Below are 20,906 nucleotides of genomic sequence, written 5' to 3'. Positions count from 1 at the left end.
CACTGGCAACACCAATGTCAGCCCTGCAACCATGATCCCCCACTTCCCAAAACCCCTTGTTACAGAAGCCCTGCCAGAGGCTGCCCACCTCTGCAGTGGGGAAAGAAGTCCTCTCACCCCAGCTGGAGGGAAAGGGGAGGTCCAGTGTGGGGACCAACACGAAGGTCACGGCAGACAGTGGAGTCATGCCTGAGAGCCAAGGACAGTCCTTACCAGGTCACCTGTCTCCCAGTAGCACCACTTACCTGGGGTCGAAGGGTCCCAGAAAGTTTCCATGGTTCCTGGCTTCTGTAAGGGGCTGAAGTCCAAACAAGGAAAGATGACTCGGAACCAGGGGGCCTCCCTGGGCTCTTTGGTCCAAATCATGAAGAGTTCGGCCTCTGGAGTCCATGGGCTGGAGAGGCAAGCATGGCCTGCTGCTGTTCCCTGATCTTCCTCCTCCCAGTCTCAGTCTGGAAAAGCCCCACCACCACCTTTGCTGAGAACAAGGCTACGCCATGACAGGATGGCCTGCCAGGAGCCCCAAAACCCTATGTCGGGGTCAGGGGAAGGAGAAACAACAAGAGTGACCTCAGACATGATGCAGGTGAGAAATCATCTGGTTTTATTGAGAAGCTGTTGGTCATTTGATGGAAAGACATATATGGTACAAAATTACAGGTGGTTTAGTTCATTACTTGATACAAATCATTAGAGTCTTTACAAGTCATTACAGTCTTTGGATTTTTTAAACTCCCATTTACTGTGTACCAAATCAATATAATCCCGGAATCAAAGTCACTTCTTTACATGTGAACTCCTCGCATTTACACGAATCCACACATAGAGAAGCTGTTCCAAGACCCCCCCAACACCATTAGTGTCAGCAGCCCACCAGGAAGGCATCGTGGACTCTGCGGAGAAAGATGCTTTGGGGTTCAACGGGTCAGTATCTTGGGCAGGAAGCACAGGGTCACTCCCGTCTTGTGTGCGTGCACACAGCCATGCACACACACTCAGGACTTCCTGTTTCACATACAGGGAACTTTTAAGGCAAGAGGAGAAAATGCTAGGAAGTAACGGGGGGATCTGAACACCTCCACCTCTCAAGCTCCAGCAGTCACCTTCCCAGCTCCGTTTTCTTATTGAACACAGAAGGCCCACCTTGGTGGGACCAGAAACGCCTTCCCCCTCCTCAGCTCCGCCCTCCCACTCCCTCTGGTCAGGCCTGAGCACCCGGGACTCCAGTCACACGCCTGCCCCCTGTCCCCTCTGCTGCTGGACGCAGTGCCCTGGGCAGAAGTGAGCCTTCTCACCCTGGAGCCTCAGTCCTTCACAAGGGCCCAAGGGAAGTGGCGGGGCAGGGCCAGGGACATTCTAGGCACGCAGTGGGGAGGCAGAGCCTCCAGAAGCATCCCCATCTCTGACAGCACTGTGTGTGGTTACTGCCCTTCCCGGCCTCGGGTGCCATCTGCGGGCCGACCCGCACTAAGGTGCCACTCCTGGGGCCTTCCAGGAGCGCTTCAGGAGTCCTAAGGTGGGTGGGCGGGCAGGCATTCTTGGGAGGAGAGTCTGCTGGTCAGGGAGGCAAGAAGAGAAGACTAGAAGACGGAGGCCAGCCCATCCTGGCCCGCCACTCTTGAGACCACACCTCCTGCCTGCCATCGCTGGCCCGGGGTCGGCGGGGCTCAATGCCTTAGCGACCACGTCGCTGCACATCCCTCTTTCCCAGTCACAAGCTGACATTAGTCTGCACCGAGAAGCAAGAGTGAACAGGGCCTGGGCCCAAGTCCACCTGCTCCAATCAGGAACTCTGGCTCGTTCTACTCCACTGTGAGTCAAACCAATGGTAAAACGCACGGCACACATGTCCCCCAGGACTTTCCCGAGACGGTGCCACAGGAGGCCACTGCCGGGTGGATGGCTCAGCCACCACGAAGTTCCAGGTCCACCTACACTGCCCAACCACCATTCCCAGAGCGTCCCCACTACATGGCCCAGGGGCTCCCCCGCTCAGGGCAACAGCAGTGCCGGCCTCTCACCCAGGCCACAGTGACACCAGCAGACCCAAAAACAAACTTCTTAGTGAAACGGGTTTTAAAAAGGAAGCTGCTGTGCTGGGAAGCGGGTTGAGTTAAAGAGCAAGGCAGAGTGACAGCTCTTCATCCAGGGACAGGTGCCACAGGGTTCCCTCGAAACTCTGGCTAAGAACAGGGAGAGCCCTGCAGGGAGTGCCTCCCCCCAGGGGCCAGGCCCTCTGCCAGCCCGGCCTCGGCCTTCGTGTCCCTCACAGCAACTGGGGAGAAAAAGACAACCTGTCCTCGCAGCCAGGGCTGGGACAGGCCCACCATAGAGACCACTCCGTCGGAGGCTTCGAGACCCTGGAGAACGAGTCTTCCACAGTGCTTTCTAGGTGTTGTCTAAATATGAGAACTGGAAACCAGCTCCAAGAGTGGCTGTATGAATCTTGACCTAGGGCTCCTGTCCCTAGATTGGTGGCCTTCCACACATAGACACTAACCCCCACCCCACAAACCTGGCACCAAAGTCTCCAGGAGCAGAAGTGTCCCAGCAAGGAGGTGGAGGCCACCCTGGAAGCTTCCGGCTGTGTCGCCCGCACCATGCACAGTGGGCCTGGGGGCGTGGCTGCTGCCAGGGTCTGGAGACAAACCAGGCACACTCCCTGTACCCGCCCAGCCGCCAAGTCCCAGCCCTACACTCTCAGGGTCTGGGAGTTGCCAAGAAGTTAAAATGATCCAAAGACCTTCCTAGAAACCAAAAGTGCACCAAATAAAGTAGCAATGCCTCTTCCTTTGTCACCGACTACAGAAGCACATCATCCTCCCAGGTTTTTGCTTTCATCCAAGTTAAGAGTAAGGCCACTGTGGATCCGCAATAGAGGATGTGAGGAGGGGGCTTTATCCTCTGCTGCCCCCAGGACCCTCCACCTGGGCAGGAGGCCAGCAGCTCTGCAATGGCCAGAGAGGCTGCAACGTGCAAGGCAGGCCCTGGGCCCCCATACACAGGCAGACGACGATTGCGGCTCGCAAATGATTTCGGATTTTGAAAAAATAAATATAAATAAATACATTCCAAGCCTTCTGTGAAGGGAATCAACGGCAAACTTAAGAGACTTTCCAGGTGTAAAGATGCCAAAACACCCACAAAGAAACCACTAAGAAACCCTGGCAGAGGAGGGATGGGGGGGTGCTCAGGCCCTCGGCCCCCGCCTGGGGCACCAGGGCCATCTGCCAGAGCCCAGGGCCCTCCACAGGCACTTGTGGAACCTGGGACTAGGGTGGGAGGCTGGGGGGTCCCCAGAGGCACTTGCAGGAACCTGGGACCAGGGTGGGAGGCTGGGGGGCTTGAGGAGTGAGCCAGAACATCCGGGCGGGGGGGGGGCCTTGCCCTCCAGTGGGGAGGAAAGGCACTGGTTACAACTATGGTTTAGGTTAAGACATTAGTGGGGCCACCAGAATGGAAATGATAGAAAGAGCAACATAAGGCCCCAGGCACAGGCACACAGCAAGATGGCCAGGCGCTGCACCACCCAGGGCCTCAGTCCTAGCATCCCCCAGCCCCTGCGGGCACCCAGAACCTTCCATCCACTTGAGGAGGTACAGCTGAGGCCCCCACTTTCCCCAGGTAGAGAAGAAACAAAGCTTCCAGAGGCCCAGGGAGGTCACCAGCCCTGTGTCGTGCAAAAAGCATTCATTGCCCCGCCCCTGGGGAAGAGGCCACCAGGCTCCTGGCTCCCCAGGGCTGTCACTGGCAGGGCTCAAAAGGGGCCAGGCACCCCAAGAAGAGTTCGCCCTGAGGCAGCGGCTCAGTTGGCCCAGGATTTCCGGTTCTCAGGGTTCTTGTGGCTCCTGTCGGCCTTGGCCAGGGCAGCTGTCAGCGAGGCCAGGTTGGTGGCGGAGCCTGAGAGAGTGGCGCTCCGGCGGGCCTCGGAGACACTCAGCCGGAGCCCTGTGCTGCGCTGCCGCACAGGGCCTGTGGCCCTGCGGACCCGGTTGGGCCTGACCAGCAGCCCGTAGCCGGGGTTACACTTGAAGTACTGCTTCCCGCCGATGGAACCGTCATTCTTACCTGTGGAGGAAGGAGAGGGTGACATGGAGGGCAGCCCAGCTGCAGACTCCCCCCTACACCTCCCTCGCCTCTGCAGAGGCCATGTGCCCACACTGCCAACCCCCTGGCACAGGCCCTACACAGTCAGCACTCAGACGCTGGTCATTGTTTGGCAGGGACTGGCTAAGTGAATGTGGCCAGGGCTCGGAGTGACTGCCTTCCAGGACAGTGAGCAGTGGTGACCAAGGATGCACAGCCCATCCTGCAGCCTCAGGTAGGAGGTGACAGGCCCTGGGGAATGCCTTGCGGAAGCGCAGGTGCAGGCCAGCCAGTAAGGCACAGCTGGTCCGACCCGTGGGTAAACAGACCCTTCTCCATCTGGACCCAGGCCTGGGCTGGGTGGCGGGAGAATGGTTCTTTTGCTGAATCTATGAAGTGGAAACGGGCAAAACTGCCAAATGACGGCGAGTCAGAGGCCAGCGAGATGTGTCCGGATGGGGTGAGGAAGAGCCTCCTCGAAGGGCAAAGCAGAGATGCTCTACCGTGAAGGATGAGAAGGCAGAGCCCAGGGACAGCCAAGAGCGGGGTAGACCAGAACAAAAGGAGCAGTGGCAGCCATGGCGATGGGGGGATGGGTACAGCATCTTTGTAGCCAAAATCATCAGGAATCTTCCACGCCATCTCCAGGGACTAGCCCTGGCCCCCAGCTTCACCCCCGCAGGCCCAGCCGCTCCTGCAGCTTCAGCCAATCCGCTGCCTCCCGGCCCCTCCTCTCCCGCCCGGACCCTGTCTCCTCTCAGGCCAGCCACGCTCCTGCTTCCCCCGACCCCCGGCACCACCCTGGAGCCCAGAGTGCCCGGTACCCACCTGAGGGCAGGTTGAGCTCCACGCCAACCCACGTGCCCTCCTGGAAGTCAGCAGGCCCCACGTATCTCACCACGCCTGTTTTGTGGGCGCCCACGGTGACGAACTCGCCCTCTCGGAGCCACTCCGGGACCTCCTCAGCTTCCTCAGAATCAGAGGCCAGGGCCTGACCCCCAGCGCCCGTGGCCGGCGCGTCCCCCTCGGCCCCTGGGGAGCAGCCGGGGTCCCCGGCCAGCATGCGCGAGAAGGAGCGCAGCTCCGAGGCCCGCACCCTCCGGACGCGGAAGGGGGAGCCGGGCGCTGGGGCCTCGAGGTCCGGGCGCTCCTGGCCCGGGCTCACGAGCTGCTGGGGGCCAGGGGGCTCCTCGGCAGGGGCGGCCATGGTTGGCAGGGGACTGCTGATGGGCGCCTCGGGCTCGGCCTCAGGGGCGGTCGGCATGGAGCCGGGCGGGGCCGCAGCGTCCAGGCCTGGGCCCAGGGCGTCCGACAGGGTGGCGGTGGAGACGCTGTGGGAGAAGTAGCCGCTAGAGGCTTCACTCAGGGGGCTGGGGGGGCCGTCCTGTGCCTCCAGGGCCGGGGTGACCGCTATGACAGCTACGACAGGCGGTGGGGAAGGCACTTTGGCGGGTTTGTCGCAGATCTTCAAGGCTGGGGGCCCCATCGTCTGCACCAGCACCTCAGAGCCCATCTCTGGCTGAGCCTGCAGCGGGACAGGGGGAAGCCGCGGCTGAGAACAGAAAACTTCCCAACACAATCCAAACAGGCAGCGTTGACTTGGAAAAAAGCATAAGGCCAGGGGCAGTGGCTCAGCCTGTAACCCCAGTGCTTATGGAAGGCAAGGTGGAAGATCGCTTGAGCCCAGGAGTTCAAGAACAGCCTGGGCAACATAGTGAAACCCCATCCCCACAAAATAAATAAATAAATAAAAGAGCATGGCTGGGACCCGGCCAGGCCTGGTTCCCACACTGGTTCTGCCACTTAGGGCTGCGTGGCCCTGGCTTCCAAAGTGACAAAGGTTGTGGGGCCGACAGTGCACCCCGCAGGCCTTGTGCTGTGTGCCCAGAATCAAGAACACTGACCATGGCCACAGCCCCTGCCCCATCTACTTTTTACCTTTCATACAGAATAGAATCCAGCGCCTGCCATGCAGGGCCAGCATGCTACCAAGACCAAGTCCCCTCGCCACAGAGGGCAGCACACAGTAGGTGCACACTAAAACCCTGCTAGGGCGAGAGTTTCCTCCCATGGAGACAAAGGCCCTGCCCACCCCTGACCTCACGAAGAGACTAAGTCACTAAAGAAGCCACAAGAGCACTGTTTTCTCCGGCAAAACCTAAACAATGATCTCATTGGAGGACCGGAACATGCTCAGCACAGCCTGGCCAGCTCAGGCACCAACAAGGAGCCACGGGCCTGCAGCCTGGCTGGGCATCCTGGGCAAGGCGGCAGGGGGGCGAGGAGGGGGATGAAGAGGCAGACGAGGAGGGAGACAAAGGCTCCCTGTGGGCCGTGGCCCTTTCTCTCCAAGGCTGCTATTCTGGCTGCTATGGAAAGCAGGTGCCATGTCAGGGGATAGGGGGGGCCTCAGACCCCGGAGAGAGGCCAGGAAGCAGCCCCCAGGGAGAAGCCACCAAGTGAGGCCAGCTGCTCTTCTCATGGCGGTCACTCTGTCTGAGTCACCCAGGCAGAGGACACACACACACACGCAATGCCCACATCTCATGGGGCATAGCAGCCACCGCTTGCCCAAATCCTACTGTTTCTGGGGTATTCTTTCGTCTATAATGGAAGCCATGTGAAGAAGCTGCCAGATCATCTTTCTATTCCTATTCACAATGACCGAAGAAAAGGAGAAGGCAGGAACAGGGAATGAGACTGGTGGGGTGGAGAGCACTGCTATCCAGAAGAAATATGTTTTCCGATATTTACGGAAAAATTATTTATATTACAGGAATGGTCATTTTCCATTTGAAATACAGGATTTATTTGAACGGGGAAGTGGCTGAGATCTATAAGTCTCTTACAGTTACTTGGCTTACCTCAGCAGCTTGATAAATCATGCATTTTCCCAGGAACTGTCATTTATATTCCCGTTTCCAGGGGCCCTCTTTTCCCCACCAGCCACACTTTCAGGGTGTGAAATTAACGGCACCTCTTGAGATTAATAGCCCATTTTTGTGATGAATCTCTAGGCTGCAAAATTTACTCAATCCAATAGATCAATAACTGTCACCAGCATAAATACTCTAAAAGATTAGGCAATCCTTCAATCATTTTTCCTTTGCACATTGTCCATGTTTTTTATTTATTCTCTTCTATTTTAGTTTTAATATCACTGACCTAGCAGGGAAGAACACGCAAAACTACGAGAGCCGGGAATCTGAACGGTAACCTGAAATGGCTTCTGTTCCCTGCCCCCACCCCGGGTGAGGCCAGCCACTGTCACTTCAGCACCTGGCGCTAAGGGCCGGCCAGGTCAGGCTGTCCCAGGATGAGGCCAGCTGCATGCCTCAGATTTGCAAGTATCATCATCCTATTGGCTTCCATGGAAGTCACTGGCTTGGGCTGGGCTGGAAGGATCATCACATTATTCTACAACAGTTCTCCAGAGGGGAAAGCCCTTATCCAAGGCTGCTCTAAGTAAAAAGGCAGGAATTGGGGGCAGAGCTGCAGTGTCAACAAAGGAGGGAGCAGGATGGTGGAAAGCACTGACTAGCACTCCAGGCCACGCCCCCATTCGACTGGAGTTGATTTGTGAGTTGAAACCCAGGTGCCTTCTCTGGATTATACCCTTGCCACTGAAGGAGACATTTCTGGAGATTTCTGGAAAAGTCCAAGCTTCGAAAACCACCATGATGAACCACAGAAGCTACTGCCTTCACTGGCAAGGGGCCTGCTCTGACCGTCCCGCTGACCGGGGATGCTCAAACCTGCCTCGGCGAAGAAACCAGCACCACTCCCGGGGGAGGGGGCACCCCATCCCGTCCACAACAAATTCGTGAATGCCCAGCATACACTGGGATATTTAAAGGGTCGTTCAGATAGAAGTAAATTCATGGAGATCTGAATATTCTTTCAAATTATTGTGCCTCTGTTGCTGTTGTTTTAATAAAGAAAATTTTCCTAAGAAGACAGCATTTCCTAAGAGAATGAAAGCGCAGTGGGAGAAAATAGATTTGCTGTTCATAAGATGAGAAGTGCTGTTGATCTGTGGGAGATCATAAGAGACTATTTTCTCCCCAGTTCAGCATTCGCCTTTTCACGCTGATATCATGAATCAGAATGAAATATAAAACTGAGAATTAAGCAAACATTTAGAAGGAGGAGATTGTTCTGTTTATAGAAATCTCCTCTGCCTAGCTGTGGGCTATTAAGGCAGCAGACTACATTAGCAGTCAAGCACCTAAAAGTTTAGCAATCATATGATTAACAAGTTGAAAATAGAAAAGTGTAACAAGGAAAATAGAGAGTTTAAGGCAGTGACCTATATTATAGCTAATTACCAAAACAGGAATGCTAACATCAAAAACTGTGGGTGTGGACTCAACAGTTTCAGCATCAGGGCCACCCGCTCGCTGCAGGCAGGGTGGCCATCCCTGGCCCGACTGACTCACCTCCTCCATCCTGGTCACCCTGACGTCCGGGCCGGCTGCCTGCACCATGATGCGGGGCACGGGCTGAGGAGGCAAGTGCGCAGGTCAGGGGTCGAGAGGACAGAACAGGGGTAGCGGAGAGGCTTCCGCTGCACAGGCTGGAGGGCCAGGACCTGCCTGAGGGGAATCGGCCCATCAGGTGAGCAAGGGCAAGGGGCTCTACACCTTCCAAGGAACAAGGGACTCAGCCAGGGGCTACTCCTCCAGCCAGGGAAACAGGTTGCATGCCAAGATCACCAACACACGTGGTGCACTTAGACACATGTGACACTCCCTCCTTCCCTCCGATCACATATGCACATGTGAACCGAGGACTGGGCCTGTACAGACAAACATTATGAGACAGGAAAGATCTAGAAAGACTTCCAGCAGGAGGTGAAAGCCACACCAGGCCCTGATGGCTGGGGAGAGGAAGGAGTGTAGTCACAGGAGGGGAGGAGGAAGGAGGCCAGGCTGGCTGGAGCACAAACCCAGAGCCCAAGATGGCAGGCGCAGGTCTGCAGGAGGCCCTGGGCATTGGAAATTAACCCTACTCAGGAGAGGAAGGGGGTCCCCACTGAGTCCTGAGCAAATCAAGAAGACAGCTGAAACCCAGAGAGACTGACCAGGCAGGGACACAACCCTGACCAGAAGAATATTTAAAGTCCAAGAGGCAGATCAATAATGCAATTCCACCAACAGAGCAGGGGTGAGGAGATAAGAGCCACAGGAAAGGGCCTGGTGACTTGTGGACACATGGGCCAGGGAACATTAAAGAGAGAGAGGAAAGAATCATCAGAGCCAGGAAAAGGGAAGGCCGGGGGAGAGAAGGAACCAGAGCATCATTCTTTGCTGCGGAGTGGCTGTGGGACACAGAAGCAGCTGAACAGATGTGCTCATCCCGGAAGAAGCTAGGAACACGCCACTTCTGCCCCTCACTCTCCCAACTCCCCAACTGCAGGAACTGGGCCTGGCCTCACAGGCTGGGCCTCACGAGGGCTCCATTCTGCCAGGACAGCCGCGGGTCGGGCTTCTTCCTTGTTGGGTCCACAGGGCATAGCTGGTGGCTGCTCGGTTACTGAACTTCAACTGCCCAGAGATGTGGACTCCACCTCTCCCACCTCCCTTCTCCCAGCCCTTGGCAGTCCTGGTGCTTTGGCTCTTGTGTGTCTGGGCACCTGAGGCCTCGATGGAGTCAGGCCTTCTAGACAGAGCCTGCAGGCGTGCAGTCGGACTGTCCAGGCCTTCCTACTGGGGAGCCTGGACTCCAGCCATAGGGAGAAGAGCCCCAGAAGAAGCCAGTCCGCTCGGCAGGGTGCTCACCATGTTTCCAAGCATGGAATAGCCTCGCTTCACCAAAGGGCACCACTATGACCACTCGTGCCTTGGGGCTGCTTTTGGAAGAAAAGTATAAGAGGGAATTGATTCTGTGGAACGTAAGGGGGCAGTGGCAGGATTTGAGAAAAGGCACGGTGGAGAGGACTCGAGAGGAAACGCAGCGATCAGGCTTAAAGACCTGAAAGGACTGGAGCCAGATGTGGTGGCGCACACCTGCAGTCCTAGCTCCTCAGGAGGCTGAGGCAGAAGGATCACTTAAGCCCACGAGTTGGCGGCTGCAGTGAGCTATGATCACACTACCACACTCCAGCCTGGGCAAAAAAGCAAGACCCTGGGTCAAAGAAAAAATGAAAAATGGTGGAAGGACCAAGGAAATGAACAAAAGGAATGTGTACTTGACCCTGCAAACACTGGGGAGCTCCTGGGGTGGTCTGAGGCCAGGGACAGCTAGGACCAGGGTCCATTGAAGACTATGTGAGCAACCAATGGGACAGAATGAGGGAGGGTCCCCTAGTGGCAGTTAGGCCATTGCACATGACAAGGCCAGAAGAACAAGACCTTCAGCCTCCACCTCAATTCCTCGACCAGAACAGATTCCCCTCTGCGCCCCTCCCAGCAGCGAGTTCCTTCTGTCCCGGCTGTTGCTCTCCACGGTCCCGCCTGTGGCCACCTCCCAGAGAAGAAGTGAGGCTCAAGCGTGCGTCCCGCACTGCCAGGCAGTCCTCGCATGCCGGGGCTGGTGCCTTCATTTTTCTCCCCATAGTATTTAACGTCCTCACAAATGGGAAGGTGCTCAAGGGTACATTTCATGACAAAAGCAGAAAAAACATTTCTCAAACTCCAGGATACTTGCATTCTTCAGCTACATCTTACCAAAAGTGGACAAGACTGGGGAGCAACTGTTTCCACTACAGTGAAGTTTATTCCCCTTAAAGCCTAAAAATGTAAATACTCCAAGGATGGGATGTTAAGTGCCTAACATGAAACCTTTTCTAAAATCACATGATTCCTGCCCTTTGAAATAGAACATGCAAACAAGTTACACTTTCCTTCAGGACCCAGTGTGATTAGAAAAACCCAGTAGATAGATGCTTATTAAATATTTGCTGAAATGGACTCAGGGACTGGACTGCCTGCCACTTTGGTTCTTACCCTCCACGTAAAAAAGTTCAGCTCAACAGAGACCGCATCAGGTCCTACCACGCGGTGGGCATGGCACCAGGTGCCTCGGGTAACATAAACATCAGAGGCATGGGCTTTGCTCTCAACAGATGGGCAACCTCATTGGTGGGGAACACGTGAGCAAATCACTAAAATCAAGAAATGTGACAGTGGAATGGAAACTTCAAAAGCAGAGAGGAGGCCGGGCGTAGTGGCTCATGCCTGTAGTCCCAGCAGTTTGGGAGGCCAAGGCAGGAGGATCACCTGAGGTCAGGAGTTTGGGACTAGTCTGGCCAACATGGTGAAACCCTGTCTCTACTAAAAATCCAAAAAAAAAAAAAAATTACAGGGCATGGCGGCAGATGCCTATAATCCTAGCTACTCGGGAGGCTGAGGCAGGAGAACTGCTTGAACCTGGGAGGCAGAGGTTGCAGTGAGCCAAGATAGTGCCATTGCACCACTCCAGCCTGGCCAACAATAGCGAAACTCCATCTCAGAAAAAAAAAAAAAAGAGGATTCAGAGGAGGAAGGGGTCATAAATACAACAGGTGTGAATACCACATGAGGGGGGCTTTTGGCACAGGCCTTGGGTATGAGTTCAGCAACCTTTTTAAGGATGCCAAATATATCGACCAAGAATACTGAAACTGTAACTGTGCCATCGTCCTTCACATGTAATAGCTGAAATTTTCAAGTGTCTGTTTGCACCTTCATGCTCTTCTACATCTCCCCCGTACAGGCAGTCACCTCCTATTTCAGGGGCTCAAAACATTTCAGATCATAAGTTCATTAATCCTTACGATACATCTGGTAACTATTAATAAAAATGACTGTGAAATATTTTGCAGCTATAAATACTAAGGAGAAGTCCCATGAGGCAAGTGAATATGAGTATAATTATCTACATTTCACACTACAGAAACCGAGGCTCAGAGAGCACTTACCTAATGGTTAAATGTATTCACGTGGCCCTATGAGTGAGTGACACAGATGGAAAAGGACTAAGTTCTCAAGTGCTGGCTGAACCTGCAATCACGCTGTCTACTGAGCGTTGCTGAAACTGAACAGATGAGTAGCTTACAGGCAACAGAACGGCTTTGAAATATTTCAGGGAAAAGGTGCCAGTCACTGCTCTAATCATATTGCGCTATTTTTTAACTCTGGCTTTCACATTCTACATGAACACACGGGAGATCAGATCAGAATTTCAAAACTTGGAATAAAAGCTGTTTTGGAGACCTCTCTGCCAAGAAGAATAAAATTAACCCTTTGACATGACATACAAAATCTCCAAGGGGACACACTTTGTCTTGCTTGCTCTACTAGGCCACTCAGAATTCCCTCAATGGACGGCTTTTCCACTCAGAATTCTCTCAATGGATGGCTTTTCCACTCAGAATTCCCTCAATGGGTGGCTTTTCCACTCAGAATTCTCTCAATGGACGCCTTTTCCACTCAGAATTCCCTCAATGGATGGTTTTTCAGAACCTTCCTCATGCCACTCCACCCCCTGGGGAATCGTGTTCCACCTAGTGAATACAGATTCATTTCTAAGTCTCTGCTCAAGCATGATTGAATTCTCCTGCAACTGCAGAGAGCAGCGCCCACTGGCTTCACTGTGTCATCCGCAGACACTCACACGTGACGGTATCTACATCATCCTGCACTGTCTCTTCATCTGCTTATGTGGCTCTAAAGGGGCTTCTCTAAACTTCAGGCTCTTGGAAGGAGACAGACTATGTCTCATTCATCCTTGTATTTCCTTACATAAAACAGTAGCTCAGTGTTTGTTGAATGAACAAATGCATAAATTACTTAGCAAGTGACAAAGAAGACTAAATTGTACAGTTACATAGGAATGTGGGACAGAACAGACTCTGAAATGTGGGCATCAGAGGAGGTAAAGGGGAAAAGAGGTCCCAGCTGAAGCAAAAAAATAATCACTTCAGAACTTCTCCAACATTGAATTTTCTGATGCATATTTTTTCTTGTTTGAAAATAAACCTTTCATGGCTAACAATCACTCCTTATCCTGAATTTCAAAAATTCTTAAATGTCATTTTTTAATGGTGCTTAAACTAATACAATCCTCTAAGTCTTGTTTTAAATACTAACCAATGATTTAAATTCAAGTATAGAAAGTTTTTTTTAATGGAATACACAAGATATGTAAGATTTATTTTTTGTTACAAATAACTAGTAGCCAACCTTTCACTTTCCTGCTGCTGAAGTGTGAAAAACCTAAGAAACAAAAGGAAGCTGAGCAAGGGCATATAAGGAAACACCTGCTAACCTCCAAAAATGTTCTGGTAAAAGTAATACACAATGGATACAAATCAGACACGGTGTGCAGTGGCTCTCACGCCTGCAATCCCAGCACTTTGGGAGGCTGAGGCAGGAGGATCACTTGAGCCCAGGAGTTCGAGACCAGCCTGGAAAACATGCAGAAACTCCATCTCTACAAAAAATAAATTAGCTGGGCATGGTGGTGCACACCTATAGTACGAACTACTTGGGAGCTGAGAATTACTTGAGCCCAGAAGGTCGAGGCTGCAGTGAGCAATGATCACGCCACTGCAATCCACCCTGGGTGACAGAATGAGACCCAGTTTCCAAAAAAAAAAAAAAAAAAAGACATGTACAACCCAAACATTAATCCTCAGTAATAACCTAATCAATATAAACACTTTTCTAAGGTTGTCTTGACCAGGGGCCTGGAAGAGAGGAAAATGAAGCGTTCCAGGAGGCGAGCGGGGAGAACGCGTCCAGCCCCGGATTGGAGCCTGTGATCCAGGCTCCGGCACGCGAGGCCTTCAGTGACCGGGACACGCAGCCACCCTGTGCGCCTGGAGGCTCTAGATCCTGACAGGCTGATCTGGAGGAATGTGTGAGCCATGATGGCAGCAGCACTTTTGTCCAGCTGGCAGGTATAGTTATTTTAAATGCACGGCTTGGCATTATAACTTTTGTGTAAAAACCTGATCACCTCTGGGCTTCAACACCTATCTGGAAGGGGGTGATCCCATCCACATGAATTCTCTAAGCAGGGAGGCGGGCCGCTGGCTGCTGATGCCCGCCACATCCACCGTGACCCTGCCTGCCACATGCCCCTCCAAGCAGTGCCTTGAAGGACTCAACACCAGAAGGTGACCGCGGGTTTCTGACCCACGTGACAATCCCTGCTGAGGGTTCTACCCACACTCGAATAGTGTCTTCTAGCTCCATTCTCTTCAAATCCACTTTCCAAACTGCAGCCAGAGGGAGCTTTCCGAAAAACAAAAGTGACCATGTCACTCTCCGCCTAGCAGCTGCCAGGACTTCCCACTGCAGCACACAGGGAGACACTGGCAGGTCCCGCATGGTGTATTTCTGCTGCTCGATCCGTCCCTCCTACAAACGCTCTACTGATTCATTCATTCCACAAATACCATGACTTGGTTATTCTTAGTCACTGTCAGCGAAATCTCTTATGGTCACATTTGAGCATTTAACCTCGCTTTCTCAATGGGAAGCTCAGTTCCGCCACTCCCGAGGCTCTGTAACCAGAGACAGGTGCGCACCCTCCCCATTTCCCCAACAGGGCAGCGGCCCTGACATGGCAGCCACCCTGACATGGCAGCCACCGGCCCCTGTTGGTAACCCAGCACTGAGAATGAGGCTAATGTGACTCAGGAAGTCCATTTTTTATTTTAATTAATAAAGTATAACCTTAACTGGTTATATAACTGAAACGGTTTTAAGTATGTTTAGAACAGCCTCGGCATGTGGGTCTGCTTTTTCAACCATAAATTTTATGAATTCTAAATGCAGATCAAGTATTTCCGACGGAACTTTAGTGTCTGAATTGCAATGTGCTAGAAATGTAAAATACGCACCTGATTTCAAGGACTTTGTACAGAAAGAAGGATGGGAATATCTCAATCTTTTTTTATACTACAGTTGATATGACAGTACTTTCAATACACTAGGTTAAACAAATGTTATTAAAATTAATCTGACCTATATTCTTTTTACTTCCGTAATGTGGCTACTAGGAAATTGTAAGTTACATACATGACTCGCATTATATATCTATTGCATGGTGCTTGTCTAACTCAGTCCTGTTGTTGAGATGGCGCATTAAAATTCCTGGTGTGGTGCCAGGTACACTGGAAGCTCTCGGCACATTTGTAAAGTACTTCATTGGAATTTTGTGTCTGGTCTTCCTAGATATCTCTAAGTTGGCTTACTAAAAGTACATTTTTAAACAGTCAGTAATTTCATCTGATCTAGAAATCACAAGTTTTGAATTAACTGAATCAGTCCCAAAGTCATTCCAGGATGAATTCCATTTTCTTTCAAAAAAAGAAACTAAGATTTCATTAATTTACTCATTCGCAAATATGTACCAGGTACCTACTACATTCTAAAGACTGTGGTAGGCATTGGGGATGCAGTGTGAGCAAAAGTAGTCCCTGTGCTCCTCAAAACTAGGCACTCAAGGTCTAACATTTATATTCCTATTTCATTTCGGTTACACAAAAACAATTAAAAGGCCTGTTTTTCCTATCAACAAGTAAATTATTTTATCACTGGATTTAAGTGAATAATACCATTCATGTGGTCTATAAGACATTAGATATGTGTTATAGTCTAACTTATTCTAAGTATTACATAAATAAAATTTTAAATACTAATATTTCCAGAGCTACCAGAAAAGATATCACTTCTGATTTTTAGTATCTAGCCAGTTTACTTTAAAAACTTCTACGTAATAGCCTGGGCAACATACCAAGGTCCCATTTTTACAAAAAAAAATTTTTTTTGTAATTAGCCAGGCATGGTGGCACACTCTTGTAGTCCCAGCTACTTGAGAAGCTGAGGTAGGAGGATCACTTGTGCCCAGGAGTTCAAGGCTGCAGTGAGCTGTGATCACACCACTGCACTCCAGCCTGGGCAACAGAGCAAGACCTTGTCAGAAAAAGTAAATTAAAAAAATAAAATAAAACTTCTACATAATAATACTTAAAACTGATTTAAACATTCATATAAGAAAATTAGACACAGAGATTTTAAAAGATATAATACTCACTTCATCCAAAATGAGTTACTAGTTTTTCAAGTGCCCATGAAGGATTAAGGATGATTAAAGAATGTTCGCTAATCTAAAAGCTTTAAAAATAGAGCCTTGTTGGGCGGGGTGGCTCACACACACAATCCCAGCACTTTGGGAGGCTGAAGCAGGAGGACTGCTTGAGCACAGCAGTTCAAAACCAGCCTGGGTGACATAGGGAGATCCCGTCTCTACAAAATTAAAATTTAAAAATTAGCCAGCCATGGTGGTGTGTACCTGTAGTCTCAGCTATTTGGGAGACTGAGATGGGAGGATCACTTGAGCCCAGGAGGTCAAAGCTGCAATGAGCCATGATCACACCACTGCACTCCAGCCTGGGCAACAGAGCAAGACCCTGTCTAAAAAAATAAAAAGTCTTCATCCAGCCTGTCACCAGCTTAATATGCCCTATGAAATAAGAAATGGCTTTTACATTCTTAAGATTGAAACAAATCAAAAGAATGTTTCATAACATAAAAATTATGTAAAATCCAAATTTCAGGTTATCAAGTTTTACTAGAACACAGCCAGACTCATTTGTTTAATACTGTCTATGGCTAGTTTTGACAGAGACCACATGGCATGCAAATCCTAAAATATTTACAATCTGTCCTTTTATAAAATAAAGTATGGCAACCCTTGGTCTAGAGAATAAAACAAAGCCCATTCCTAAAAAATGGCTGGCAGATGCACCTCTTCAATCAACTTCTTTACTGCCTCAGAAACCCTCTTACTTGCTGAAGTGAACTTAAGTTAAATTTCATTTTTTTCAGATCAGCTACTAAACCTGATTATGAAGACAACTCTGACATCTCTAAGTATGTCCACTATATTACCTATAAATGCATGGGGCGAGGCTAGACAGCAAAATGCTGTGATTTTGGAAAACTGAAAGAGTGATAAGAGTCTTATAACAATGACAGGATTGCCTAAAAATTCCTCCCTACACTGAAGAGAAATCAATTGCCCTGAATTTTTTTTAAAAAACTCTTTGTTAACCCCAGAACAAGTGAAATGCAGCACATTATATCAATAGCTGCTTAAGATGGGGGGTACTAAACTACAGAGAAAATGTTCATAGGTTATTTTTTAAATAACCTGAAGGCTTAAGAAAAATGAAGGCTGGGAAACAAGGCCTAGATGTGTTTTCTTTACTTTTTTTTTTTTTTTTTTTTTTTGAGATGGGAGTATCGCTCTGTCACCCAGGTTGGAGTGCAGTGGTGCCATCTCAGCTTACTGCAGCCTCCACCTCTCGGGTTCAAGTGATTCTCCTGCCTCACCCTCCTGAGTAGCTGGGATTACAGGCGCCTGCCACCACGCCCAGCTAATTTTTATTTTTTATTAGTAGAGATGGGGTTTCATCGTGTTGTTGGCCAGGCTGGTCTCGAACTCCTGACCTCGTGATCTGCCCGCCTCAGCCTCCCAAAGTGCTGGGATTACAAGCGTGAGCCACCGTGCCTGGCAGTGTTTTCTTCTTTTAGTTAGGATGTTGAACCTTTACTTGAGACACTAGGATACATGTTTACATAATTCATTTAATCAAGGAAGTATGGCTAGTTTAAAACAGCATCCTTGTGTACAAGGCAAGAATTAGTATTTGTGCTTGTTTCTCCCTGTTTTATATGAGGAAGAATCACAGTAATGAAAGAAGGATAATTACACAGACATCTTTTCAATTAGCATCAGAAATGGGCAGGGGCATGCTCTTTCTACACAAGCCTTTATCTACCTACCACACATGAGGCTATGTTGAAATAGGAGAAAAATATCCCTGCTGTTGATAAGGCAGCCCTAACCAAAAGGGACGGACACATAAATCAAGACAGGCCAGCAATGTGACTGTGCTTTTGATAGTGGAAATTAAATCTGACCAATAACTCTTTAATTCTCCAGATTCATCAAAGATGCCATTTACAGTTCCTAACTTTGAAGTACATAAATAGCTTCATCTGAACACAAACTTCTAGATACATGAAAAAAAGCTATTATGCCAAATTAATTCAATCTAACTAATTAGAGAGCAAGAAGTTCCTTCAATTATTTTATGTGCTGTCTGAGAAACACACTTGAATATGAGTACAGATTTCATTAATTGCAGTTCATTATTTTCCAGATTAGTTACTAAACTTGCATCAGAAGGTCAAAGACAGCAATTTTGTCAGCTGCCACCTCTTTCAGTGCAGTATTTTTGCATTTCTGGAACTCAGACAGAAATTGATTACAAACAAAAACAAATCTCCATAAAAATGAGAAATATAAGTCCTTATGAATATGTTCAACCAAAAGATCTTGTAAATTTAAGAGTATCTTTGTTTTTAAACCTTCTGAATAAACTGTTGACTTTCATCTTATAAAAAAAGATCCAGGAACCTTTTCATTTCCATTTGATAAACAATATGAAGATAAAGTAACAGGAAAATAATAACATCTTCACCTGAGAACCTGCTGATTCCAAAGAACAGGTTAATAAGCATCCAGGTTTTCATTAAAGCTTCTCTGCGGTTATGGGTCTGTGTATCTTTGCGTGAGGGAGGGAAATGAACATTCTTGTCTGAAAATGTCAAGGACACTCTAATTAAAAGTATTTTTTGATAATAATCATTCCTCCATTACACAACTTGTACCTCTTTTCCACTTAACATAACAAAATATAAGGAATGATTAGTAAAAACAGGACCCATTCTATTCCTTAGTCCTTACCTGGATTATTTTATATTCTCATAAACTTTGTTTTTATTTTTTTGAGGCAGGTATGTGTCACCACACCCAAATACTATTTTTTTAATTTTTAGTAGAGACAAAGGTCTTGTTAAGTTGCCCAGGCTGGTCTCGAACTCCTGAGCTCAAGTGATCTGCCTGCCTTGGCCTCTCAAAGTGCTGAGATAAAGGTGTGAGCCCACCGCACCCAGTCTAACTTCCTGTTTTTAAGTAAAAGAAATCGGCCCCCCACCCCCCACCCCACCTTTTGTTTTTAAAGACAGCCAGGCTGGGACGGCAGGATCCCTTGAGCCCAAGAGGTTGAGGCCACAGTGAGCTGTGATAGCACCATTGCACTCCAGCCTCGGTGACAGAACAAGAGCCCGTCTCAAAAAAAAAGAGTACCTTGCTATCTGTAAACCATTTTCCCACTGTCAGCTGTCACCATCCTCTCTGTTAATTTCATCTCTATGGCCCTAGGACCCTCCACTGCTCTAGCAAAACCATCCCTAACAATCCTTCCCTCCTCGGTGATGGTATCCCTTGAATGCTTATACAGTCAGCTCTCTTAGTCATTGTTTGGTGAAGCTATAAATAACTCCTTGAATCCTTCCTCATAAATCATTTTTGATGTTATTCTCTGAAACAATTCCAACTGGTCACTGCATTTCTAGTAGTAGTAAATCCAGAACCAAGTACAGTAATCTAAGTGTCATCTAATAATATCAAAGAGAGCCCAGGTCAGGGGCTGGGGTTTTGTTTAGATAGGATAGTGTGAGTTTCTGCATTATTACAACTTTTCAGAGAAGTTTTAAGTCTCCAAACTAAACTGGAATAAAAACATATGTGGGTGACTGAGGCAGGAGGATTACTTAAGGCCAGGAGTTTCAGATCTGTCTCAATTTTTAAAAAAAAATTTTTTTTTTTTTTTAATTAGCTAGGCATCATCTCACACGCCTTTAGTCCCAGCTACTTGGGAGGCTGAGGCTAGAGGATCACCTGAGCCGAGGAGTTCAAGGCAGTAGTGAGCGATCATTGCACCACTGCACTCCAGCCTGAGTGACAAGCAAGACCTAGTCTCAAATAATAAAATAAAATAAAATAAAAAGCAGTTTCAGTATCTTTCATGACAGGTGGGAAATGGGAGACAAACGGTTTCAGGAAGCGTGTTATTAAACATGACCTGCTTGGTTTCCATGCCGATCCCCAAACCATTCGGGGTGTTTTGGTTTTGTGCTGTTTCACATTGTCACCCTTAAGCGATGTTAACTATCTGTCCTAAGTCTTTATGCCATATTAGTATCACTATTTCCCCCTTCCTATATTGTACTATTGATCCAGATTCCTTTTAGGCATATGAATGGACCTGTATTTTTCTGGATTTTATCTTGATGTTATCTAAACATTTAAATATCTGATATTGCTTATTTCACAACCATTTAATGGTCATAGACTATTGAAATTGGTGCACTAACAGGCACTAGCAAATAAAAATAAAGCACAATACTCAAAACTGGAGAGGAAGGTTCCGGGTACTTGTGTATTTCTTTAAAGGTGCTGCTAAGTCCAGCACTGGATGCCTCACACAGGGCCATAGCCACACCAGTGTGTGCGCAGGGCAGTCCAGCCACCGTCATCAACATCCACTCTGCTTCAGGCTTACTTGATTGGTGACACAGAGGAAGGCCCTGGCCGCAGAGCCACTTTATTTCCATAATGTATGCCACACAGTCTCCCACAAACTCTTTGGTAGAAAGAGGGAGAAGTGTGGAGTGGAGAAGGTAGTTACTGGCTACAGGGAACTGAAATGTGTTGGTCTGTCACTCTGTGGCTTGACAAGTGATGTCTACTAGGTATAGAGCTCTGCCTTAGGCCTTATTATGTTCAATATTCCAATACTCTCAAATGCAGAGAGATTACAGCTTTAGAAGTGTGTGGACAGCCAGAATATATGCATTTAAAAAAAAAATTACTCAGAAAGATCTTGATATCCTGGGAATGTTAAAACATCAAAGATAAAAAATTCTAGGAATGAATCTGAAGTTCCTCATTATTTTCACACCATCAATTAGACC

The 20,906-nt window shown here is 49.0% G+C and overlaps 1 protein-coding gene across 3 annotated transcripts in view; it reads right to left on the bottom strand.

Annotated features, from left to right (window-relative positions):
- Positions 1-581: 581 nt before the first annotated feature.
- Positions 582-20,906, bottom strand: part of KIF13B (kinesin family member 13B) — a 198,629-nt gene continuing 178,304 nt past the window's right edge. The window contains exons 38-40 of one of the 3 annotated variants that reach the window (XM_010370896.2): positions 8,526-8,588; positions 4,915-5,611; positions 588-4,068 (exon numbers count right to left, since the gene is read on the bottom strand). In XM_010370896.2, the coding sequence (XP_010369198.2) occupies positions 3,806-4,068; positions 4,915-5,611; positions 8,526-8,588 (1,023 nt within the window). In that variant the 3' untranslated portion in view covers positions 588-3,805. Of the gene's footprint in view, positions 4,069-4,914; positions 5,612-8,525; positions 8,682-20,906 lie in introns of those variants that run through there. The other 2 variants (XM_010370897.2, XM_030937676.1) reach the window with 2 other exon arrangements.

Source organism: Rhinopithecus roxellana, chromosome 9 (genome assembly GCF_007565055.1).
Source record: "Rhinopithecus roxellana isolate Shanxi Qingling chromosome 9, ASM756505v1, whole genome shotgun sequence".
NCBI lineage: Eukaryota > Metazoa > Chordata > Mammalia > Primates > Cercopithecidae > Rhinopithecus > Rhinopithecus roxellana.
This window is presented reverse-complemented; position numbering and strand designations above follow the sequence as displayed.